Source organism: Podarcis tiliguerta (assembly GCF_965153285.1).
Source record: "Podarcis tiliguerta genome assembly, chromosome: Z".
NCBI lineage: Eukaryota > Metazoa > Chordata > Lepidosauria > Squamata > Lacertidae > Podarcis > Podarcis tiliguerta.
In genome coordinates this window covers 25,112,054-25,138,280 of record NC_139553.1, presented here as the reverse complement: position 1 = coordinate 25,138,280, position 26,227 = coordinate 25,112,054, and the positions used below count along the sequence as shown (strand labels likewise).

General features: G+C 42.7%; 1 protein-coding gene across 7 annotated transcripts in view; it reads left to right on the top strand.

The window, feature by feature from the left end:
• Positions 1-26,227, top strand: part of TMEM164 (transmembrane protein 164) — a 53,220-nt gene that overhangs the window by 3,108 nt on the left and 23,885 nt on the right. For all 7 annotated transcript variants that reach the window (XM_083423974.1, XM_083423973.1, XM_083423975.1 and 4 more), the window contains exons 3-4: positions 20,097-20,146; positions 20,971-21,037. In XM_083423974.1, the coding sequence (XP_083280100.1) occupies positions 20,097-20,146; positions 20,971-21,037 (117 nt within the window). The remainder of the gene's footprint in view (positions 1-20,096; positions 20,147-20,970; positions 21,038-26,227) is intronic.

Sequence of the window (26,227 nt, the reverse complement as noted above, 5' to 3'; positions counted from 1 at the left end):
AGGGGGGAAAATAATTGGGAATGGTTGACTTCTAGCTAAAATAATACCCTATGAATGTGAGGTGGGCATTTCTAGGCTAGGCTGTGTGGTGAAGTGTTTGTTACGAGTTTATGGGTCTCACTAATTACAATTCTAATTGCATCAATGGGACTATCGCCAAACTCCTGATAAGCAAATAAAGCTTGAGTTGCTATCACCCACAGCTGCTTACTGAGCCTAAAGTAGCCAAGAAAAACATAGCTTCTGCCTTTACTACAAAGGGAACGGCCCCCATATCTTAAAGAGGGCCTGTTGTGATACTGTATCTTGGACTAAATGATCTATGTTGACAACACTGAAATCAGACAAATTAGTTCTTACAGAGGAAGAGTGTGTGTGGGAGCAGCTTTCAGGCAGCAGTGGACTTTTCAGCTGTGTATGACTTTGGGGGGGGGGGGCTATGCAATTTCTTTTCCTTTATATTTTATTAGTAGCTGTTTCATTCAGCTCTCTGCTTCTGATTTCCAGGCAGGAATCTTTGAAACAAGAGCGGTAGCAAAATACTTTCAATTAGGGCCAGCCAAAGTTCACATTGTGGTAATTGAGCTTTCGAGATACGTAGACGCTCTTCCTCATGCTGGATGTTTAAAAGCAAATGGAACAGGATGCGGGGGAGAGAGAAATATGGGTAAAAAGAGGGCATGATGTAAAACATTCTCTACAGTTTGTTTCAGTCTTAAGTTGGTGATTAAAGGAACTGATTAATGAGTTTGGAATTGTGCCTTAATGCAAAAGACATTTGGTTACAAAGATGATGCAAGGACAGGGAAGGAAACACTTAGGTTGTATCTGAGTTCTGCTCTGAGTAGAACCATTGAACTTAATGGACCTAAGTTAGTCATGACCATTAATTTCAATAGGTCTACTTTGAGTATGATTTACACTGGATACAAACCATTTAGTTTTGCATTTGGAAATACGAAAACCACCAGTTATGGGTCTATAAGCAACTATATATGTTGTGTTGTGACTACAGCTTCAGTCGGGTTGAAGCGATAAGTATAAATACCATAGATTTAATGTAGGCTTGTCAATATCCATTTGCCTTCACTGGGTAATAATTACCTTCAGGTAACGAGGTAAGGTAACAAGGGAGTTACAGATTTAAATACTTGGCTGTCTTTTTCTCTGTCCCTTCGTGTATTACATATGTGTTTATATGTGCTAGTGGCCTAATAACTGTGGACCTATTTCTAATGCTGAGTAAAAATCGCAACAGTGCGATCCTTTGCATGTCTGCTTAGAAGTACGCCACACTAGGTTCAGTGGGGCTTACTTCTAGGTAAGTGTGCTTAGGTCAGTTGCTGTCTCTACCTGACAGTATGTTGAATAGACATTGTCACTTCAATCCATAATTTTCATGGGATCTCACATGGTCTGGAAATCCAATCCTAGGCTAGTCATTGACCTGGATAATTAAGCTGAATGGTTTGGTTGCATACTTTGGACTGAAACAAATTTCAGTGGAAAAGGTTTCTGCAGAGCCCTTCCCAGACTCTTGTCCAGGGATAGCAAATGTAGTGCCCTCCAGATATTGTGTACTACTGTCATCCCCAGGTCATCATGGGCAATGGTCAAGGATGATGGGAACTCACAGCATCTGAAGGCAGCTTGTGGGCTATTCCCACTCTTGCCCATGCAGCTGCTGTGGCAAAAATGGCATATGCATGGAAGCTAAAGTGGGTGCATCATTTGCAATAGGGATGCGGGTGCTACTGTGGGTTAAACCACTGTGCTGCTTGGGCTTGTCAATCGAAAGGTCGGCAGTTCAAATCCCTGCGACGGGGTGAGCTCCCGTTGCTCGATCCCAGCTCCTGCCAACCTAGCAGTTCGAAAGCACATCAGAATGCAAGTAGATAAATAGGTACCACTCCAGCGGGAAGGTAAATGGTGTTTCTGTGCACTGCTCTGGTTCGGCAGAAGTGGCTTAGTCATGCTGGCCACATGACCTGGAAAAACCGTGTGCGATGCGGACAAATGCTGGCTCCCTTGGCTTGTAAAGCGAGATGAGCGCTGCAACTCCAGAGTCATTCGTGACTGGACTTAGTTGTCAGGAGTCCCTTTACATTTACCCCATTAGGTCGAGATTTGCAGTGCATTTCTTGCATCAAAGGAGATACCCACTTAAGATGTCATCCCAAGGCTCCTGGAGGGGAAGAAAGTGATTTTACTGTACTCATCCTTATTCAGGGTTGTAGCATCATTTCTAACATTGCAAGGAATTATTAGCATTCTAGTTAAAGGTAAAGGGACTCTGACCATTAGGTCCAGTCGTGGCCAACTCTGGGGTTGCAGCACTCATCTCGCTTTATTGGCTGAGGGAGCTGGCGTACAGCTTCCGGGTCATGTGGCAAGCATGACTAAGCTGCTTCTGGCCAACCAGAGCAGCACACGGAAACGCTGTTTACCTTCCCGCCAGAGTGGTACTTATTTATCTACTTGCACTTTGATGTGCTTTTGAACTGCTAGGTTGGCAGGAGCAGGGACCGAGCAATGGGAGCTCACCCCGCCATGGGGATTCAAACCGCCAACCATCTGATTGGCAAGTCCTAGGCTCTGTGTGGTTTAACCCACAGCGCCACCCGCATCCCTAGTTACATTCTAGTTACATGTGGCTCATTCATTGCCAGAAAGAAGCTGTGAAATTTTTACCTGTCTTTTTTACCTAAAAGCTTGAATCCTCCCATCTTATTTAAAACAATAGTGACGTAAGGCAGCTTTCATCATCAAATAAAACAAGTCACCAGAAAGTTTGATTACATTAATAAATAAAACAACCACACTAAAACCAGCAGAAAAAATACAGCACAAAAAGCAAAGAAGGGCAGATAATGGGAAGACAAAGTCCATAGGAGTTGGCTGAAGCAAAAATGAACAAACAAAAAAGCAGGACAAAAACAAAATCAGATACAAATTCAGTTTAGTCCAAAACCTGTCTGAAAAACCCAGGATTTAGTTTGGCACCTACTTACTTCTAATAGACATGTGCCAAACTTTATTTGGCAGAGATGCCTGGAACAAGGCATCTAGAACACAAGAAGCTGCTCTCCAGGATTTCAAATTAGGCTTTCTCCCAACTCTGCCTGGAGAGGCCGAGGGTTCAACGCAGGGCCTTCTGCATGCAAAGCAGAGGGTTTACCACTGAGCTGTAGTCCTTTCTCAGACATAGAAAGCTGCCTTTTACTGTGTTAGACCACTGATCCCTCCAGCTCAACCTACATTGCTCTCAGTTTTTGGCGCTCCCATTGTTCTAGGCATGTTTCGCGACAGGGAATTTCATTAGTGCAAGCAGTTTCTGAGCTCTGGGCGTAGTACTGCGCCTAAGATTTCAGATTAAACTGCCTCCCCACTTCCAGCTGTTCTCTGAAGACTGGAGAAGAGACCCTCTTAAGCAGGGGTCAGCAACCTTTTTCAGCCGTGGGCTGGTCCACCATCCCTCAGACCATGTGGTGGGCCGGACAATATTTTGAAAAAAATAAATAAAAATGAACTAATTCCTATGCCCCACAAATAACCCAGAGATGCATTTTAAATAAAAGCACACATTCTACTCATGTAGAAACACACTGATTCCCAGACCATCCACTGGCTGGATTGAGAAGGCGATTGGGCTGCATCCGGCCCACGGGCCTTAGGTTGCCTACCCCTGCTCTTAAGAATATTGGGAGTGGTGGTCAGGGGAAGGACTAGACCATGTGAAAAATGGACATGATATTTTACCTGCAGTTCATTCTTTTTCAGCTTTGTATTCTCGTTATATAAAAAAAAGCCCAGACATTTCGTTGTTGCACCCATAACCTTAGGTTTAAGGTCTAAGCTGCTGTTTGGCTCCTAGCTTTCATAGCTAAATTTCTAACACTGACTGCTCTCTGGGGTTTTATTCAGGAGCCCTGCCTAGGATGCCAGGAGTGAACCAGAGACCTTCTGCATTCAAAACAGATGCTTTACCATTGAGTTCCAACTCTTCCCCTAAATGTTCCTCTGATTCTGAGTGGACTGTCTGGGGTGGCACATACATCTTCCAAGCCTTGAAGGCTGTTGAAGCAAAGATGGCCAAGTCCTTGGTTCTCCAATGTTGCTCCTTTCAGCCATGGTCAGCACACCCCATTGTTGAGAGATGATGGGGTTTGAGTCCCAACGGCATCTGGGGGGCCAGAACTTAGTCACCCCTGCTCAGAAGTGTTTTTTGTTTTTGTTGTGGTGTCAGCCATGTACGTGGCACTTTGCAGAGTACAAGGGGACAGATCCCTGCCCTGAGGGGCTTAAAGTCTAGAATTTGACACATGGAAACAACAAAGGAAAGAGAGGAAAGAGCTTAAAATCTCTTTGTTTGCAGGCACCTGCAGTGAATTTCTTTTTCTGCACAAACACTATTCTATAAAATGCACTTAGAGAAGCAAGTTGCTTCATAGCTCCTTACCTGCAAACATTCAAACCACCACTTTATAAACAGTTTTGTCACAATGCTTGGAAGAGACATTTCTAAAGCATTCCTTAACCTGTCACCTGAAGCTTAACTTTTTTGATGTCTTTTAGGCTGTAGTCTGTGTGGGAGGTGGTTGCACAAATCTAACTCTACAAGAGCTCAACTTAAGGTCCCATTTTTCAAGTACGTTTGGGTATTTGTAAAAAAAAAAAGTGGCTGAAAATCACGGAAGGAAAAGTAGGTGTATTTATTTGTACAGTGACTGAGTACCTTTTAAAAGAAGAATGGCTTGAGAGAGGTACAACACTTTCAATGCTTCATTATAAGCACTTCCCAATATTTGGAGAACTGCTATGTACACAGAATCACTTGATTTACACTACAAAGTAGAAAGTGGCAGTTAAACTGGAATTATTATTTGGGTGCAATGCATCACAGTGGGATTTGGGACATGACACTTTGTTTTGTCCTCTTACATAATTTTAAATGGGAGTCTAATAAGCCTTTTCAGTCCAGGGAGTTTCATTAAATTCCATTCAGACCCCTTTTCGGCTGGACATACTCCTTATTTTTTTTTAAAAAAAGATTTTTTAACAATTTTTTTGCAACTTTAACAAGGAAGAGAAAAGGATGAAATAAAATTCTGGAAAGAAGGTGCTGTCAACCTAAACTCTGTTTCTTGGCTCCCTGATCATACAACCTCATTTACTTCTAGCTCAGTTTACATATTCAGCTGTGTTGCATTTGTTCTCTTGTTCACACTTACTTTATTAACACATTTATAGCCCACCTTTTCTTTAGGGTGCTCAGGTTGGCATACGTGGTTTTCTCCCTCCCCATTTTATTCTCACAACAACCCTCTGAGGTAGGTTGGGCTAAGAGAGATTCTCTGACCAAAGCTTCATATCTGAGTGGGGATTTGAATTCTGGTCTCCCAGGCCCTAGTCCAACACACTCTTTAGCTGTTCTTATCTCTAACTCATCTCCCACTTTTCCAGTTTCCATCTTCTCTCCTTGTCTGTCTATCTAGAGTATTTGTACCCGGGCTACTTACTGGTTTATGCATGACAGGCCCTACATTAATACAAAGCAGCTGGTCTACATAGATACTAATGAAAGAATAATAATGTTCCTACAAATTTTGTTCACCCCAAACATCTAAAGAAATAAGAATTACTCCTGATTCCAAAAGCAAGTTTGGGATCTGTCTTTTTAATGTCGCACAGGAGAAGAGTCGTGAGAGGCCAAACCAAACAAGTGCATTTTGACAAAGTATGGTTCCCCTACATCAGCTCTGAAAGCAGAAGCGATGTTAATGCAAGACTGCCAGCTACACATACTTCGTCATGGAGAGGCTGTGTCATGGATCGTTCAAGCCTTGGTGATGCATTCAGTGATTTAGTTGATAGTGTCCCTGCTCCATTTTTCTGCTTGTATATTACTGAGTTATGCATGTAACGCTCTGTAGGTTTTGTTGGAGTTAATGTCATTTTATTGTAAGACTTAATAAAATATTTATTAAAAAGGGGGGGGGAATTAGTACTCCCAATCCACCAGTTTCAAACAGGATCAGTCTTGGTTTGTTATTTAGCAAAAATATTATTTGCAGTTGTAACTTTGCATGGTCTTGTAGCTATCGGTCTAAATTAGGTCAAACTCTGGCTTTCTCTAGCATAACTTCAAGCAACAGCTTGTGTGTGAAAACTTAATGAGTAGGATTACTATTTTTATAGTGAGGTATCTCCCACATGTGTTCTAGTTTGGAAACAAATGAGCAAGAAACGAATAGCTTGCATAAACACAATTATCAGCTATCTGCTCAAATATTGGAAAACAACAACAGCTTCTCACTGCTTAAATGTGGCCCTCTCTCAGTTAAAAAGGTTTTTTGCCTTCAAAGTGCCTAATGTATTTCAAATTTAGCAGACCTAGATGCTTTTGCACAAGGTCTTAGTTCTGCTGAATTTGGCTACGTTTTGGCATTTGAGAAGAGCAGGTTGTCCTCAACGAAAGAGCAGTTGCCTTTTAATTAATGCACAGAGAAGATTTTGGCACACTGAGAAGCGCTGATCTTTGTGCTATTTTGAAATGCCGTGTGGGGCGAACTGAGCATTTTGTTCTTTGCTGCTGCTGCCTCTTGGACTGGAGACGGCACCTGTTCTAGGCAGAGCTTCAGGGTAAACCTTGCAGACACCTTGCCCCTGACATTTGCAGGTGAGCGGAAATGCACTTGCTTAATGTACCGGGAATGGCAGTGAATAGCTAGTTCACTTCTTTTGCTTTTGTCCCTCTCCATGTACAAATGATGCTCCCGATTTGGAACTAGAAATACCTCAGAACCTCAAATGACGCTGCAATCTTCAAACTGATCTTGCAAGCGAAGAGAACATGGAATAGGCATGTGCAGTGGGCGTTTCAGCTTGACCTTTTCACCTTTTGACTTTGGGCCTTGGGGCCAAATGTACCCCCCTTGGCCTCTCTGTACAGCCCCCAGGAATCTCCACATGCTTTCCCCCCACCCCCTCTACCGACACTGCTCCACATATTCCTCTAGTTGTTTTGCCAGGCTGGCAAACATGTTATTGAACTGTAATAATGCCTCTTGGTTGCCTGGATGAACATGTAGAAACCTCTTACTTTTCCATAGCTGGATGGTATCCTCCTGTACATACAGAGAGAGTCACAAGATTCCTGCATTGCAGGGAGTTAAAGTAGATGAACTTCATGGTCCCTTTCAGCTCTGTGATTCCATGATCCATTTACCTACCCATCACAGGCAATGTGATCCCTGGAAGGTTACCCACTAGGAAATGTGGCTCTCAGGCCGAGGAATTTTCTTCACTCTTGAATTAATGTCCAGGAGTGAGTTGTCTAGGTAACCAAACCAGTATTAAATGTCTCCAAGGACCAGCCAGTGATGCCGTTTGGAAGGACAGAGGCAATTGTGTGACTGTCCTTGGGAGGTAGGAAGATACTGATACTAATATTTTACATTTAATTTCTGAGGTGGCTGTGTCAACCACATGGGGAGAAACTGTTATGTATTGAAGTTTTCACCCTGGCCACCATGGGTATAGTGTACAGTGGTACCTCAGGTTACATACGCTTCAGGTTACAGACTCCGCTAACCCAGAAATAGTACCTTGGGTTAAGAACTTTGCTTCAGGATGAGAACAGAAATCGTGCTCCGGTGGCGTGGCAGCATCAGGAGGCCCCATTAGCTAAAGTGGTGCTTCAGGTTAAGAACAGTTTCAGGTTAAGAACGGACCTCCGGAACGAATTAAGTACTTATCCCAAGGTACCACTGTATATGGCTTCACTCAGGTCCACGTCAGTTAATTTAGGCGGGAAACCCTGGGTTGTGACAATATTGACAGACGGCTGCCTATAAAAGCAGGCCGGCTGAGCTGTTTAGTTCAGTTCCAGCTTACTTATAAAGAACTAATTGGAGAAATATCTGTGTCGTCTGCTATGACCACCCACTATTTAATAGAAATGGAAGCAGAACAACTACAAAAGGCATGGCTTTGCATATAGCATAAGCCTATGGATAGCTATCAGGTTTAAATCAATATGGCACAGACCAGGTGTGGTGAATCTCTGACAGCCAGATTTAATTCCCTCTGAAGGGAAAGGGCTTTTGGATTTCTTCAAAGTGTGCAGTTGTAGCTGCTTCCTCTGCAAGAAGATAGTCTCAGCAGGCTTGTGTTCCCTGGAAATATAGAAGAAGCAGCCCATGCAGTTTGCTGCTATTGTTGCTCTTACAAACACAAGTTGAAATCAGAGGTTTTAAATAGCTGCGAAGTTCAGGTTTGCATTAGTGTTACATTTTCTGGGATTACTGAGGATTTTGCCTTTTCCACATTTTGGACAGATAAAGGGCCTACAGCAGGAGAGTTCTTATTTATTCACAAATTTATTCACAAAGGGAAAGGTCTTTGAAGAAAATATAAAAGGGAAACTTGAACAACATTAAAATTAGAATTAAGTGTTTGAATCAATAATATTAATACAGATATTAAGATGAATTGGAATTAGAATTAAAAATTTGGTTCTGTTTTCATGGAAAATGGCTTTCTCTCTTTCTCTGTGTGTGATATGGTGTGTGAAAGGTGTGTGATTATAGCCCCACTCGCACCTGGACTATAGTCTCTGGCAGCTTTCCTGTGGGCTAATGCAGTCTTCAGGCCCAAAACTGAAAAACGATGGTCACAGATAGAGTGAGTCGTCTTCAAATATCTGGGCCCAAGTCATTCAGCCTGTTGTAAGTCACCATCTTGAATTGGGCCTGGAAGAATATAGGTAGGGAGTGCAAATGATAAATGTCCTAGCTTTAGGTAATTAAACAATGGATGGTCTTTTAAACTGTGGGTGGGTTTATTGTTTTTATTAGTTACTATGGTATATATTCTTGTGTTTTTATATTGTAAACCACCCTGTGATCCTTGGATGAAGGGCTGTATAGAAATAATAATAATAATAATAATAATAATAATAATAATAATAATAAAAAAATAGAATCGGAGTAATATGCTCCCACCTTGATGTAACACTCAGCACCCAAATGGCTGGAGGTTTGTCACTTCTAGCATACAAACCTAACCTTTTCTTTTTTGATCCTTTTTTCCTTTTGAAAAGGTTACATTTCCCACACTCCACTTAGCAAACAGAAATTATTTGCTCGGTGGATTGGCCAGAAATACTGCACTCCTGAAGGCTGTTTAGTGCTACACGTTACTGTCTACAGTTGGATTCACATTTAGTTAACTACTTTTAAAAAACTCAGAAGGCACTTACCTGTAGAAATTGGTCAAAAATTCCTTTGTCTGATAATGTTTCTTTACCAAGGTTTGGGTTGGTGGAATAACAGCTCCTTGAATTAGGGGTAAGGTTTTGTGGATTCCAGTTCATTGTAACTGCCTGTCATAACTCTGTTAATTGTGGTTCTATCAACTTGAAAAACTGGAGCATCAGATTTGTAACAATTTGTACTGTAAACATTTTTGTTGAGCTACTCAATGGCCTGGTTTACATGTTATGATTAAACCATGATTTGTTTAGGCAAAGTGAGATCCATAGGTGCTAGGGGTGCGGGGCTCTCAGGGGCACCAGGCTAAGACTCTGGGGCCCAAGAGTTGAGTCCGGGGAAGAGCCTGCCCGTCGATCGGAGCGCCACAGCGGGCTCTCTCTCTGCGACTTGAGTTTGGGGGTGACTAAGCTAGCAAGATGCTGAGGTGGCCGGCCGGCTCTGCCCTCCTGCGCACCTGGGACTAGGCAACCGGGGGGCGCTGGGCAGATCTTTACACCCCGGCACCGCATATGCTTAAGACAGCCCTGGTGAGAACCCATGGTTTTTGCTGGATTATGAACTATGGGTTTTTAAAATGATGGTGTTTTATTTGAATGTTGCAAGCTTGCTTAATCATAGTTTGTTTGATTGCTCTACCGTTGATGCTTGCTCAAGCTACAAAGTAATGGGAGCAGCTGGAAAACACGCCAAATTTTGGAGGAACAACTTCTAGCTTGTTTACTCATCGTTGGTTGAACAAGTGATGGCAGATTGATTGATTGATTGTTTGACTAATTCAATTTGTATCCTGCCCTTCCTTTTGAAGGAGCCTAGGGTTGCAGACACAGCAAAGATAAAATATGAAAAAGAACAATAACAACTAAAACTGTTTCTAATACCCCTCCTCTAAACAGTTAAAAGAAATATCGATCAGTGATCTGAGGTGTGCCAGGAACAGTGTCTTTTAGCAATCAAATGCCTAGGTAAAGAGAAATATTTTCAAATTCCTACTGAAAGTCAGTGATGAGGGGGACAGATACACCTTATTAGGGAAGGCATTCAAAAAATGAGGGACTGCCACTGAAAAGGCCCTGACCAGGTCATTGCCAACCGGGATGCCCCCACCACCGTGGTCAATGGGGTCAAAAGTGTTAGCATGCTTTAGTATTCTAACATGTTTTAAATCATTTTTCTTGATTTTACTGTTTTATCTTTTGTACTGTAAACTGCTTTGATGTTGTTGGGTTTTTTGTTTTTACAATGAAGCAGTGTGTAAATTTTATGAAATAAATAAATAAAAGCCACTGAAAGGTCAAGGAGAACCATCAGGGTCACACTCCCCCTATCTTGATAGCAGTCATCAGTCAGGGGTAATTAAGGGTGTTGTGCTTCTAAAACTGGGCGTGAAACCAGACTGGAATGATCTGAAGAATCTGCTTCCTCCAAGCATCCCAGAAACTGGCTAGGCACCACCCTCACAATCACCTTGCCTAGGGAGGGAATATTAGAGACTGGTTGGTAGTGCCGTCTAGAATCTCTGGTTTTCACATCATCACCTCTTTCAGGGAAGTGGCCACACCTCCCTCCTGCGGTATGGCATTAATCTGAACTCATCCAGTCATTCCTGTTCTGTGAGATGTTGCCATACATGAAGGGATCAACAGGGCACATAGTCAGCCTCACCATTGCAAGTGTCTTGTCGACATTTTTGGGCTGCAGCAACTGAAATTGATCTTGCAAGCTGTCATTGGGCAGGGCACCAGGGACCTCCAACATGCCTTAACCAGTTTTGGCATGGAGCGGAGTAGTTTTCCCCCTCAACATGATTTGCAAAGCTGTTTGAGCATGCTCCTGAGTGACGCCACACTAGTCTGGACTAAGTGACGCCACACTAGTCTGGACTGGTTTAATATCCTGCTCTAGACGATTGCCTGCTGTGGAGCAAGGCTGCAAGTGGAGAGTTGAAAAATCACTCAAGGCTCAATTGAGTTGGTAAACAATATTTTCCAGCATGTTGTGCCTTCCTAATAACACCTGCCCTTTTCATTTTCATGGCTGTTTTATAAGACTTCGTAAACTAGAGTTGCACTTAGAACAGATACGTTTTTAAAAGGAGTGATGTGCATCACTAAACCTAACCTTGGGTGTAGCCAGGATTTATGTTGGGGGAGGGGGCAGACTTTTTGCTAGTGGGGGCAGAACCTCAGTTAAGAAATCCCCCTCCCCATTGATTTACTTGATTTAGGGAGAACCTTCCCCCTGCCCTCCCTCCTTCCCTCCTTGGCTATGCCCATGAACCTAACTTATCTTTTTGTTTCTAATGGTCTTTCTTTCAACCATTTCTCCCCAAGACTTTCCTTGCACTGATTTAATGTTCATCCATTCGCTCTTAATTTACTGTAAGCTGAATGGTGTTTCCATTGTAGTGATCATGTTTCCAAGACTTGTTTGCTCTGAAAGAGTTCCGTGGAATGGAGTATCTACTGAGTGCACTATTTAGATTAAAAGCAGGTTTTACAAAGAGCATAACCCAAATGCAGCCAGCTTGTCTAGATAATACTTGCAATTAGGCTTATGGATGTCTTTGAAAGGTTCAGTGAGTGAACAGGGTATGATCTTCCTTGATCTGGTATTCTTCAGTTCTTAGCATTGGTTAATGCCTGAACCTTGAATAATGCACAGGAAATTCCGGTTTTGTGAGAGCAATTATTTTGTTGCAAAATAAATTTGGCTTTGCTTGCAACACTGAATTTTCTCAGTTAAGGAAACTGTGCCGAGCTTTTTGCCTCCCTTATTGGCAGATGATTCTGTGTGCTCCTCTGTTTCCTTGGCAGGGAAAAGCATGAGAGTCATTTCTATTCTTCTGCAGTTTCTCTCTGAAAAATTGTTGAAAACACTGCTAAAGCTGCAATCTCCATGCACACGTGCTCTGTGTACCAGGAGTGAGAGGATCAGGGAAACTATCATACCTTTCTAGATGGGCGAAAAGCATAGTGAGGCTGTGACCAGCACACTGGAGGTCTGAAGGCGTTTATAGGGATATGATGCGACTTGTGGGTGGTGTCAACTGCTGGTGCCTAGCCTTTATCACAGAGGTGGGTGGCTCTCATAAATAGACAGATGGAGACTGGTTTCCAAGGAGGCTGCCTTTCTAGGGTGGTGACAAGTATTGCCATCAGTGAAGGCTGCCGTCTTCTTGGAGCATGATCTGAAGGTTAAACAGATCTAGGTCCAATAATTGCCTGGGAGGAGGGCTGCGTGGCATCCCCATGTGTGCTGCTTTGACATCCATCATGGAACAAAAGCAGAATATAAGGCTACATTCACACCATAAATTTCAAGTGCTGTGATATGTTGGACCCTTGCCAATCTTGCTTGCAATCAGAGCCAAGCACAGTTGTAGCCATGATGTTGTTTGATGAGGGAGGGACATTGGATAACATCCAAGGTTACTCATGCTGAGTGTAGGCCCACTGAAGTCAAAAGGACATGAACATGCTATCAAAACAAATACTCAAGAAAACACTAACTGTATAAAGGTAAGCACAGGTTACATGTGGTCCAACTTTTTATCCAAGTGGGCCGTGAGAGCACTTTGACAATATGGAACCTGTGGGCCTCACACTGCCTTGTTGTATGGGAGGGGAGAGCAAGGCCCAAATTTAACACCTCCCCAGCTATAAAAACAGCTAAGGTTTTGGGAAAGAGTCATATGGCTCTTGCAGGGTCCTAGAGCCTGCCTTTTTCCAAAGCTGGAAAAGTGCTAACTGTGCTTTGGGAAGAAGGGGGGAGGTCTCTAGGACCTAGAGTGCCCAAAAAGACCTCAGGGCTGTATGTTGGGCTGCCCTCTTCTAAATGGTGTTTGAAACAACTTTCTGTAGTTTAAAATATAACAAGTTCCGCATAGTTTATTGTATGATTTTAGTTCACACCTTTGGTGATTTAAGCCATCAAACCCAGGAAGAAGACTACAAATTGGTTGCTTCTTGTTATTTTATTTTTAAATAGTTGATGAATGTTTTGTGCTAAAGCCTTGAAAAATCTGGAATGAAGGCTATGAATTTTGTATCTGCAGTGCTGGTTTTTTGTCTGTCTGTTTGCAATATCAGTGAGTGGATATTGCCTTTCATGATTTTTATATTTATCCAGCCATTGGAGGCCACCCCCCAAATAGCAAATGCTGAGACCCAGCTCCTGTGTGGGGGGCTGGAGGCTAGGCAAGCATGGCTTTGGGGCAGGGAAAGCATCCTCACCTAGCTTTTATTTTTGCCAAAACAGCGTGCAAAAGTCGTCTCTGTATATTATATGTGCTGCTTGCAAAGGAGCACACTGGAGCCACTCAATTCAGAGAACAATTATAACCTCTAGTTATGTCAGCACAAGTTCTGTCAAGCCAGGCCTGTAGCTATATGCCTCCAAAGGAAAAGCGTTTTATAAAAGCCCTCCAGGTCCTGGCTTCCTTTCTATACATTCTTCCATTTAGTTGGCCAATAGCAATGCACCCAAAGGAAAGGTATTGTAGCCCTTTGAATATGTAGTAGTACACTGACAGATCTTCTGCCGTGCAACCTGCCACTCCTAGGGCTGCTACTGAGGAGACTAAAGGGAGAGAGGAGGGTTCTTAGGAGTTGAGGCATGTGTATTGGCGACTTCCCAAACTCTGGATTGGCTCAGGAAATGATCCAAGTTCTTTCCAAATCTTTCGGAATGAATTTGCATGATGGGAGAGGGTGTATCAGGCCAAATGCCTATCTAGTTCAGCATCCTGTTCTTATAGTGGCCAACCAGGTATCTATGGGAAGCCTGTGATCAGGACCTGAGTTCAACACAGGGGCGTAGCTAGCCGCTCCGGCACCTGGAGTGGCAATGGCAGGGCGAGCTGCCCAGGGGACTGCCGTGATGATCCACTGGGGGGGGGGGGCACCACGGCAATCTGCTCAGGGGGGCTCCGCGGCAAGCTGTGCATTGAGTCCGCCTGGCGGACGCAAGACCCATGCTGCTGTTTCAGGCAGCGCGGGGCCCTGAGCCACCACGTCACTCCCAGGAGAGATGCGTGGCTTGGGTGTGCTGCAGGCCAGGCCCTGTAGTAAGTGCCGCCCCCCCCCCCCCCCGTGGTGTGCCATTTTGTCACCCCCTCAGGGATGACACCTGGGGTGGACTACACCCCCCACACTCCCTTCCTACACCCCTGGTTCAACTGTGCTCTCCCCAATAGTGATTCCCAGCAACAGGTATTCAGAGAAATACTGCCTTTCACAATGGAGGTAGAACAAAGCCACTGTGGCTAGTATCCACTGGTAGTCTTCCTCCCCTGCCATGAATTTGTCCCATCCTCTTTAAAGAACCATTCAAACTGGTGGCATCACAATATCCTGTGGGAGCAAACTCCACAGTTTTAACTATCTGCAGTGTGGTGAAGTGCTTTCTTTTGTCTGTCTGGAAACTTCCAGCACTTAGTTTCATTTGGAGGCCCTGAATTCTAGTATTATGAGAAAGCGAAATGTGTAATTTTATACACTTCTGTCATGTATCTTCTGATTCAACTTTCTTTCGAAGCTAAAAATGCCCCAAATGTTGTCACCTTTCCGCATGTGGAACTTGTTCTTGATGATTTTGGTTGCCCTTTCCTGAACCTTTTCTTGCAATATCCTTTTTTGAGGCGAGGTTACTGAAACTCTACACAGTGTTCAAGTGTGGTCTCACCATAGACCTGTATAACACTATTACAATATCAGCAGTTTGATTTTCAGTCCCTTTCAGTAGCAGCCACAGAACGGAGGAAGATCTCTTTCCCTCTACAAAGTGACTCACTGAGATTATGTACTGCCTGACGCAGGTGGCTGTTACTGATTGAATAATGCTATTTTAATAGCTTTTTATCTGATGATTAGTACATTGTATTGGAGTATTTTGAGTTCTGATTTGTTTTTGACTCTTAGATTCTTTTGACTCTAATGCATCTGACTATAATGCACTTAAGTCATTTTCTAAATAAGATAAATAATTTTTGAGATGAGCGAGTTCTCACTCAGTTATAATGCAAGCTGCCATATCACAGCCTTCGATATTTGGAGAAAGCTGGAAATGGATTATTGATTGTCTTCTTTATCTATGTGAAAATACAGCTTTAAGCACAGAGTAAGGGACCAAAATAAAAAATGAGTTCACCAAATAGGTTACACAGGATATAGCAAGGCTGGTGTCATTAGCAGTGCACATGTGTTAAGGTGACAGTAATTACTATGGAATTACGTGAGTTCCTGCTGTTGAAATAGCACTGATGTTAATTAAGCAGATCCGATGTGGCTTGGATAATGTTTGCAGCCCTGACAGATAGGGCTTCTGGCATATGACGGCTGTTAAAACAAGCGTCACTAGTGATTTATGAGTCTGAACACTGAAGTGGCAAATGTATTTTGTTTCATACATGAAGCAGGGATTGGCCTTTCCAATTTCCGTGCTTGCTGATGTCTTGTTACAAACTAGGTGTCATTAGGGACATTAAGACCCAGGGAAAATTGGTCGATGTATCGATTCATTGCACTCCTAAAGCCTGATAAACTGCTGGGCTCCCATGGTGACTGTGGGGCCCTTGGTGCCAACCAAAGCCTTCTAGGAGTCCTAATTTTGGGGGAGTGCCAGCTGTTTTATGAAATTATATTTTGTGCTGTCCACAACAGTTTGTTAGATTTCACATTGGGTCCAAAACGGTTGGGAACCTTTGAAAGCAGAGAGAGGTTTTGTGTGGAACAACTAAAACAACGGCCCTCATATATTTACATTTTTTAAAAAAGAAAACTTTTTCCCCAAAGGGGGAATTCTTGAATTATGTATAAAAAAGAATATAAACACAATTGGGATATACACCAAAGATAAATTGTTTGCCTGTCACATTACAGAACCACTCATTACTTGATGTTTAACAGCTGTGCGAGAGGACAACATTTTTTAAAAAATAAATCACAGTTATGCAGTCCAAATTTCATGAATTGCTGCTGGCAAAGATCTTGATATATCTACCTTTTCACTGGCGTTGCTCTAGATAAATTTATGGGGATGGTGTTTCACCTCCCCTTTCCCCCCATCTAGAAATGTGAGTTTCTGAATGATGATGTTGCTGTCTGCTTACTGAGCTCCAACCATGTGTACCCATCTTTGTCCACTGTCATGTTGACAGGGCTGGCCCACCCATGAGGCAAGGTGAGATGACTGCCTTGGTCTGCAGGATCCACAGGGGTAGCAGATTTGGCCTCCAAGAAATATGTAACCCAGTGCTGCAGTTGCTGCCGTAGTGGAGATAACAGCTGGGGTGCAGTTCTTGGAGGCCAGATCTGCTGTCACCTTAGCAGCTCCTTCCAGTTCTGCCACCTACAGAAGTGGTGCTACTGGTCTCCTCTGACCCTTGGCCCCAATGTAGATCTTCATTCCACCCTTGATCTTCACGCAGATCTTCACTTACCTCTTCTCCCCTGGCTGGAGGGTGTCATGCCATTTTGTGGTTTTCTTCAGGTGCCAAAATGTCTTGGGCCAGCCCTGCACATTGTATTTAACCCCCCCTCCAACTTTTCCTTTGTTGTTGTTTGCCCAATAAGGCATAGTTGTGTAGATCCCATAGCAGCTGTTTTCTCCCAGGTTTAATTCGTAATTATTATATGAATATGGGGAATCCGGGAAAATATGGAAAAAATGGTGTATCGTTGGTACATCACTCCAGTAAAGCTGCAGAAAATGTATAAAACTGGGGATAAGAAGTGTTGGAAGTGCAAAATAAAAGAGGGTGATTTCTACCATATGTGGTGGACATGTGCAGAGGTGAAAAGGTTTTGGGGTCTTATATATGAGGAATTAAAAAAGATTTTGAAATACAATTTCCCCAAGAAACCGGAGGCCTTCCTGTTAGGGATGGTGGGTGAGGAGATTAAAAAAGATGACAAGATATTGTTTCAGTACGCGATGGCAGCAGCCAGAATATTGCTGGCACAGAATTGGAAAACCTCCAAGATCCCAACAATTAAAGATTGGCAGCTCAAATTATTTGAATACATAGAATTAGATAAATTGACACAAAGAATCAGGCATCAAAAAAGTAAAAAATTTATTAACAATTGGAATAAATTTATAACATATACAGAACTAAATTTAGGCAATATCAAAATTACAGTAGACGAAATATAAAATCTGTGAAGTGGAGATATGGAGAGAGATCGGAAACCGCTGAAAGGAAGGTTGACTATACAACCCAGACTGAGATGAAGGGAAGTAATCCTTTGTTTAATTTAAGGTGGTTTTTTTTTTTTTTTTTTTTTTTTTTCGTTTTCGTTTTCCTCTGCTTGGTTTTTCGGTGACCTGTGTTTTGTTTCTTGGATGTTGTTTGTATGATATGACTTTTTCTGGATTGTTTATTATGGAAGAATAGTTTGGAAAATTCAATAAAAAAAAAAAAAAAAAATGAATATGGGACGCAGGTGGCGCTGTGGGTTAAACCACAGAGCCTAGGAGTTGCCGATCAGAAGGTCGGCAGTTTGAATCCCCGCGACGGGGTGAGCTCCCGTTGCTCAGTCCCAGCTCCTGCCAACCTAGCAGTTCGAAAGCACAAAGTACAAGTAGATAAATAGGTACCGCTCCAGCAGGAAGGTCAACGGTGTTTCCGTGCACTGCTCTGGTTCGCCAGAAGCAGCTTAGTCATGCTGGCCACATGACCCGGAAGCTGTCTGTGGACAAACGCCGGCTCCCTCGGCCAATAAAGCGAGATGAGTGCCGCAACCCCAGAGTCGGTCACGACTGGACCTAATGGTCAGGGGTCCCTTTACCTTTACTAAGGACTCATAAATTTGAAGTGTACAAAAGAACATAGAGAACTGCCATCCATGGTACCAACCTTTCCATATTGCTGCCACCGCCACTGTGCTTATAAGCTCCCAAACTAGTGGGGAAGCAAGGATCCCCATAAGTCCTCGGGCTGTTATCCTAGAATTTGGGGGAGCTGCCAGCCAACTCCCTTCAGCTTCCACCGGGTGCAAGAGTTGATCCATATCTTTAATATTCCCTAAACTTTAAAGCAGTCTGGCTCGTGGGAGATGAACCATAGTGTTCTATAACAACCAGCCTACCTACTGTATTCAAAAAGGTTAAGAGAGTTTATTTTAGAAAAGCAATGAGTAAGGACATGGGGGAGAGTGCAATATGTAATAAAACATAAACTCAGCATCTAACTAACACTTAATCAACGCTTGCAGGCAGATGGAACATTCTTCCAGATGTTCCAGTGAGCACAAATAAGACTTTGGTATAATACTGCTTTAAATATGTGGTATTAATATGGTCTAAGACTTTGCCCTCCTGTGTGGGGTCAGCCCTTCAGTGATCTGGTTACCAGTGATCTTCAGTATCTTCAGTAGTGGTTCCTGGGAATGCTTGTGGATGAGCTCTGCAACCTCATGGGATCTCAGGGTTGTATCCAATGTTAGCCACACTCCACTGAAATTAATGCCCACGTCCCATTCCCCTTACAGAGCTACAAGCTCCAGAGTGGTTTAACAATCATTCCTTCTTCACAGAGAACTCGTGAGAGTTATACAGTAACTCTAGGTGTTTCCTACCAACTCTTAGTGCCCTTAGCAAACTATGGCTTCTATTATTATTATTATTAGTAGTAGTAGTAGTAGTAGTAGTATTAGGGGGGAGCCATTGCTGTTCAACATGGTATCGCAATGTTTTATGGTGTGAATGTAGCTTGGTTCTCTGCTGCCTCGGAGGCAAGACTGGTTCTAATGTGCTTATGTTACAGTAGGGTTCATTTTGGTTGAACGTCAGAAATTTACCGATGGCAGGAACAAGTGGACAATGGAACCAGTAACCTAAGGGGCTTGGGGGGAGGTTCGGGCAGAGGCTGGAGATGCTTTGGCTCTGGATTACCTGCACTGAGCAGAGGGATGGACAAGATGTCCAGTGATATTAATGTACTTCATGTTACTTGACTGTTGTCGAAAGTTTTGGATGAGCAAGCCCCACAAATGTCACAGAACACTTGGATACCAAGTGTTCTCTTGAATCTGCTACTCTTCTGCTCCCCCCTGAAAGTTAACAGATCACATGAGCTTATTTGGTCATTGTTGTGCTTTCTGTGTAGGGATGACATATATCTAGAATTTCTCGAACATAGCCAGGATTATCCGTCAAAAACGGCGTCTGGGCGGAATGTTTGAAAGCCGGTTAAAATGTCCAGGAAAACCTGGGCATATGGCAGCCCACACCGGAAAAGTGTTGAATTGTTTTCACTTCTTGAAATATGGCAACCCTATTTATGTGGCCACACCCAAATTCTGATTGATAAGCTCACACAGTAGCCATATGAATAGCAGGGATAAGATGTTTGCTTTTACCAGTTGCTGGAAGCTGCAGAAGGGGAAATGCTTCTGAACAAGTCCTGCTTAAGGGGTTCCTACAGGCATCTGGTTGGCCACTGTGAGAACAAGATGCCCGGACTAGGTGGGCTATTGGTCTGACCCAGCAGACTCTTCTTATGTTCTTAGAAACTGTAGCTCTTGGTAGGGTATTGCAACCAGTGCTTCCACTTGAGCAATAAGTTAAGGTTCTGCTGATGGAACTAACGTGAACTGGCGGTGAACTTTGATATCAGGTGAAGTCATAGTAGTCACTGTTGAAATAAGGAGAAAGATCCTGAGAGAAGTTGAGACTGAATTTTTGCACTCTTGATGGAATGTCTGATAAGTGGAAACATCTGGCGAAAGCTGTTAGAGCAGTTTAAAACAGAGAAGCAAACTATTTGTATCATGTTCTGCATAAAAAAACATAATTGTGATTTGTTTGTTAATATTTCAGATTTTTCTGCTTGCCTGCCCACCCTGTCATCTTGCAATGGTTGTCTTCAGGTAACACTTTTATAAACTTTCCTATGTCATTTAATTTTATGTGAAATATTTTAGGCCACAGGTCAGAGGAAAAAAAACTTGCTGTGATTGCTAGTCACTTCATTAAAAAGGTGACTTGACAAGATAAAATACAGACAGATAAAATCAATTTAAAATCAGAAAATTTAAAACAATGTACATTACATGATTCCTAAAATGCTCACCCAGCAATACAATAATGACCCTAGAGCATACATAACAAATATATGAAAAATAGTTACATAACAAATATAAGAAAATAAAAAGCATTAGATCAGGAAAACATTAAAATAATTTAAAACTTATATCAGTAGGTATGGGTCTGATAAATTCAGTTATTTCTGAATGCTTGCACACACAAAAATGCATCTTTTGGCTGTGTCACTAACCGGAAAATGTCACTAACTGGGAAAATGTGCGTCATTATATACCAATTACATACATAAGCATTGAAATATAAACATCCATATCTATCTATCTATATCTATCTATCTATCTATCTATCTATCTATCTATCTATCATCTATCTAGCTATCTCTCATCTGTCTGTCTAACATCTATAATTAAAATATGCAATAAAACAAACACAGTAATTAAAACAGGAGGCTTGGATTGAGAGATGAAGAGAATGTTTGTATATAGGTGCATCATCTGAAGCCAGCAGAATGCCAATATGGATAGGCATGGATAATGCAAATTTCTTGCATTAAAAAAAATCTTACATTTTACGCAGTCATATGGAACATCTGTTAAAAAAATATATGTTCTTACATTGTAAAGGTGACCCTGTACTTTCCCTTTTTTAGGTTGCAGATGCATATGCTTAATGGGGCACTCTTGGCGTTGCTGTTTCCTGTGGTTAACACTCGATTGGTGAGTAAGCAAAACCTGCCTCTCTCCTTACTTGACTCTGTGTTCTCTCCTAGATATTACTCTTACATTCCATAACAACACTCTTTCCCTGGAAAGACACTTGACCTTTGCAGTGGATTCCAGGCAAGGCCAACGTGGAAGTCAGCACACAGTACCACTTAGGCAATGCTCTCATTTTTAACAGAGTACAGTGATCTTCGACCACACATATTTGTAATAATGGAAGTACGGGTTATGCTAATGTCTCCTTTTCAGGTAAGAATGTTTATCATGCAGCAATTAAACCCAAATAATTAAACAATCATTAAACATAGCTATATAACTATGTGGGTCACTTAAAGCAAGAGAACCCCACACTATTTGACTAGAATCTGAATGCACAGAGTGCAATTTTGTGTACTTTTGGTTGTTTGCACCGATCTGTCCTGACTTCACCCCCAGTGGCCTCTGGGTGTGAAGTCAAACCACTGAAGAATCACAACACCTGTTGTGACTGCAGAGATAGTTAACTCATAACTGCTGCCTCCCTTCACCTTTTTCAAAAATAAAATAACCAGGTATTCATATTTTGGAATGAGCTATGGAGCTGTGCATAATTTTATTTATCCAAATTTTGTTCTCCAGCCTATCATTTTAGAACAAAAGGTGTCCTGTCTTGATGACAGTGACTGAAAAGAATTGGGTTAGCAAACTCAAATCTTGTTTCGATACTTTAGCAGTTCTTCCCAATCTACAGAGAATCTTAATGAGATGTCTTATCAATCAACAGCTGGCTAGATTAAAAGGTAAAGGGACCCTTGACCATTAGGTCCAGTAGTGGCTGACTCTGGAGTTGCAGCGCTCATCTTGCTTTATTGGCCAAGGGAGCCAGCTTACAGCTTCCGGGTCATGTGGCTAGCATGACTAAGCCACTTCTGGCGAACCAGAGCAGCGCACGGAAATGCCGTTTACCTTCCCGCCGGAGCAGTACCTATTTATCGACTTGTACTTTGACATGCTTTCGAACTGCTAGGTTGGCAGGAGCAGGGACCGAGCAACCGGAGCTCACCCAGTCACGGGGATTCGAACCGCCGACCTTCTGATCAGCAAGTCCTAGGCTCTGTGATTTAACCCACAGCGCCACCCGCGTCCCTATTTAAGATTAAGACCAGATTAACGATTACCTTCATTATCAAGATTATCATGGCTTTAGTTTAGAGGAGCAGAAGTGAACTTGTTGGCAAGCCAGAATGCAACTTTCAGTCAGATTTCATTCTCCAGATTTTGCACTGCCATTTCCATTTCCCCAAATGTGCACAAAATACAAATTTCACTTTTAAAATGTATTTTAAAACTGTGCATTCTAGGGGGTAATATACTGAAAAGCATACAAAACACGTATTTTTGGAGGAAAAATCTATAAAACCTGGTCAAAACATGTACAATTTAAATGCAGATTCCTCTCCCCTATACATTCTTAAAAACAGAATGATTGAACGCCAGTGAAACTGACATGGTTAATCTATCCATTCTTGCTCATGTCAAAAAAACTGTTGATTCTTTCCCCCCTTAGTGCCCAACTTGAGTGTGCAGAGAAAGGGATGCCTCTGGTAGATGGCACCTGTCTTGTTGGTAAGAACTAGGCAGGCAGCATAGCAACACTCTGTGTTTGGACAAGCCAATTCAAGACTTGCTTGCCTCTCATAAGTGGGTGTTCCTAGAGGGAGGCCGTTTCAGACTGTTCCATTTGTATGTCACTGGCTGAGGTGATGGTGGTAGCACACACTAGTCCTCTGAAATATTTGTTCACCTGCCTCTACTAACTTTTGCCTACAAAATGCTAAATCCAGATATAATGACTTTAGCTTGCTGTAGGCCTTTGACATGGTGAATCACAAATAGGTATCTGCTCTGAATTAATGCAGAGGATTCAGAGGGCCAGTGAACTCACAAACTGCCAGTGAAGTTAACTCTTTATTCAAAGAAATAAGACAGCTCAAGCCTAATGAGCCCAGTAACTCTCCACAGTAGATCTTGCCCCAACTAGGCAGTTCTGAGGACTGAAAGTCCCTGCCTTCCCACAGCACCCTAAGATGACTCCTTGCCCTGGTCCTTCCCAAGCAATCTGAGACTTCATTGCCTTGTCTCCCTTTGCTCTGCCCTCTGCTGTGTCCAGGAGGGCAGCGGAGCTGATTGCAGCAGGATGGGGAAGCTTCCTGGCTTCTTCAGCACCCCGCCTGATCTCTGCTTTGTGGCCCCTTCACATCTCCAGCCTCCTCTTTTGCCTGGACTGCTCTCTGCCCCAGACTCTTCCTGCTTACCAAACCCTGTTGCCTCTTCAGCTTCTGACACCCCCTCCTCCCAGCCTGCTCCCTCTTCTCCCTCTGACCATTCATTGTTGTCCCACCACCCAGTCCCCTGGCTCTGAGCCTTCTTCCCTTGCAGGTCACCCAGCTGGTGCCCCCCCTCCCTCTGCAGCCAGCTAGTCCATGGCATTCTATAATATAGGAACTTTCCTGAAACACACACACACACACACAAAACAAAAACAGGGAAGTTAAACACAAATTTTAAAAAGAAATGCAAAAGATATACAGTTTCCTTCTTGAAAAGATTTTTTTTTTAACCAAGTCATTTAAATGCTTTAATTTTCAGAAAGCTAATGAAATAAAGCACAACTTTTATCTGTTACAGGCCTTCCTTACTAATCCCCCTCTTTCCTGTTGGACCATTTTAATTAGGGCTGAGAGGAAATTGTCACATATCATGAAAGCGAGTGTATAAGAAGCCAGCTGTCATAATTACAAAAGTCAGTTCGGTAATTTCTAATATGCACAGCACCAAACCTTTCTTTATAACCAGCGGGAGTAGTTTTCCCGGCTTTTGTTGGAAAGCTTAGAACCCGCTGAACAGATTGACACAAACAAGGTGTCATTGGAACCCCCATGATGTACAAACAAAGTACTTCCAGTGCTCAGTTTCACAATCTGCTCACTGACATTTATAATTCAAAGATCTGCCAAGCCCCCACTTTAGCACTTGGGTGTTTGTTCCTGCTGCCTGACCATGTTAGCCACATAGTGAACAGCAGTAATTTAGGCCCAGGGTTCTCTGCCTGAGCAGGCTTTGGTGATCCAAATGTAGAAATAATAAAGGCCTGGTTCGCAGGAAACTATGGTGTACTGAGACCGTGTGAATGCACTGCCTCCTAGGGAGAAAATCACAGCCAGTTTGTTCCTCTCCAATCTTTTTTATCCTAGTGTGTGGTAGAGCAGCTCAGACAACCAGTGCTGGCCCACCAATGAGGCATGGTGAGGCAACTGCCTCGGGTGGCAGGATCCCCAGGGGCAGCAAATCCTGATGTAGGTCTTTATTTCCCCCCTTGTTCCTGATGTAGCTCTTCTCTAACCTTTTATTCCCTGGCAGGGAGGGAGACCCCATTTTGTTGTTCGCCTCAGGTGCCAAAATGTATTAGGCCAGCCTTGAAGACAGGGCTTGGCTTAATGTATCATTCAAACCCAGGGTCACGGGTAATACTTCTCACCTAACCATGAGCTGCAGCCCAGGTTTCTTCCTGGCTGCAGATCAAGGTTTTTTATTTAATAATAATATCCTGCCTTTTTCTCAGACCAGGATTCAAGGCGGCTTACGCAAATTAAAACAGCACTGATAAAATACAAAACGCTAAAAACATATTAAAAATAATAGTTGAAAAGTAATTAAACTCTAATAGAATTAAAACAATATAAAAACAAATATTTTAAGATGCAGATCATAAAAAGAGCACAGCACTATTTAAAAGCCCTTTCCTTAAAAACAAAAAACAAAAAAACCCCATCAGTCCCCGATATCCAGTCAGAATAAAACAGTTTTCACCTGCTGGCGGAAGGACAACAAGGAGGGAGCTAATCTAGCTTCTTGAGGGAGAGAGTTCCAAAGGACCTGGATGACATCCTGATCAGAGTTCTGTCTTAATTGCAATGTTGCACTGAGCTAAAATTACCTGGGAGGGGAGGAACAAAGTAGCTGCAGTTTCCTTCCTGAGAGTTTACACATACACACTAAGCCCTAGTCTGGTTTAGCATTACAGTGGTACCTCGCAAGACGAATGCCTCGGAAGACGAAAAACTCGCAAGACGAAAGAGTTTTTCGTTTTCTGAGTTGCTTCGCAAGACGGATTTCCCTATGGGCTTGCTTCGCAAGACGAAACATCTTGCGCCTTTTTTTAAAAAACTGCCAATGCATTCCTATGGGAAACCGTCAATACACAACGGTGCTTCGCAAGACGAAAAAACTCGTAGAACGAAAAAACTCGCAGAACGAATTAATTTCGTCTTGCAAGGAACCAATGTACATGCAAATGTGGCAGTTTCCCCCTCTCAACTTCTCAAACATGGTTAAGTGTTTGGATCCGCCGCCCCACCCCCAATGAAAAGAGAGCCTGGAGTCTCCCATGGGGCTATGGGCTAATTTCTCTTTTCCCACATACATTTCCCTCCCAGGCTTTTTCACTATTAACTGTAGCAGCGGTTCCCAACTCCGCAAGCCACCTGCTTGTGGACCACTTAATGTTTTTTCTACCTGTTGAAGCAATTTCAATGCACTGTGCTAGATACTGTGCGGTTTTTAACTGCATGTTTTAAAAAATCGCTTCTTTCATTTTCTATTGCAGTTTTCCATTTTTAAACTTTTATTTATTTCATTTACATCCTGCTTTTCTTCCCAAGGAGCTCAAGGTGACATATATGGTTCAATTCCTCCCTATTTTATCCTCACAATAACCCTGTGAGGTAAATTAGGCCTGAGACTGTGACTGGGCAAAGGTTTTCCATTGAGTCCCATGGCTGAGCATGGATTTGAACCTGAGACTCCCAATTCCTAGTCCAACACCACACATGAATTGATATTGCAATACAATATAAGAAATAAAATAAACGGCAACATCATTAAAAAACAGTAGATATAATATAATGCAATGCATATGGTGCCTCCCATCTTTAACCAAAAATCCACATACATGTCACAGACCACTTGAATGAAGCTCAAAAGCCACCTGTAATCTGTGGGCCACAGTCTGGAAATCACTGTCTGTCTGGTAAAGGTAAAGGGACCCCTTACCATTAGATCCAGTCGCGGACAAATCTGGAGTTGCGTGCTCATCTTGCTCTATAGGCTGAGGAAACCGGTGTTTGTCCGTAGACATGTGGCCAG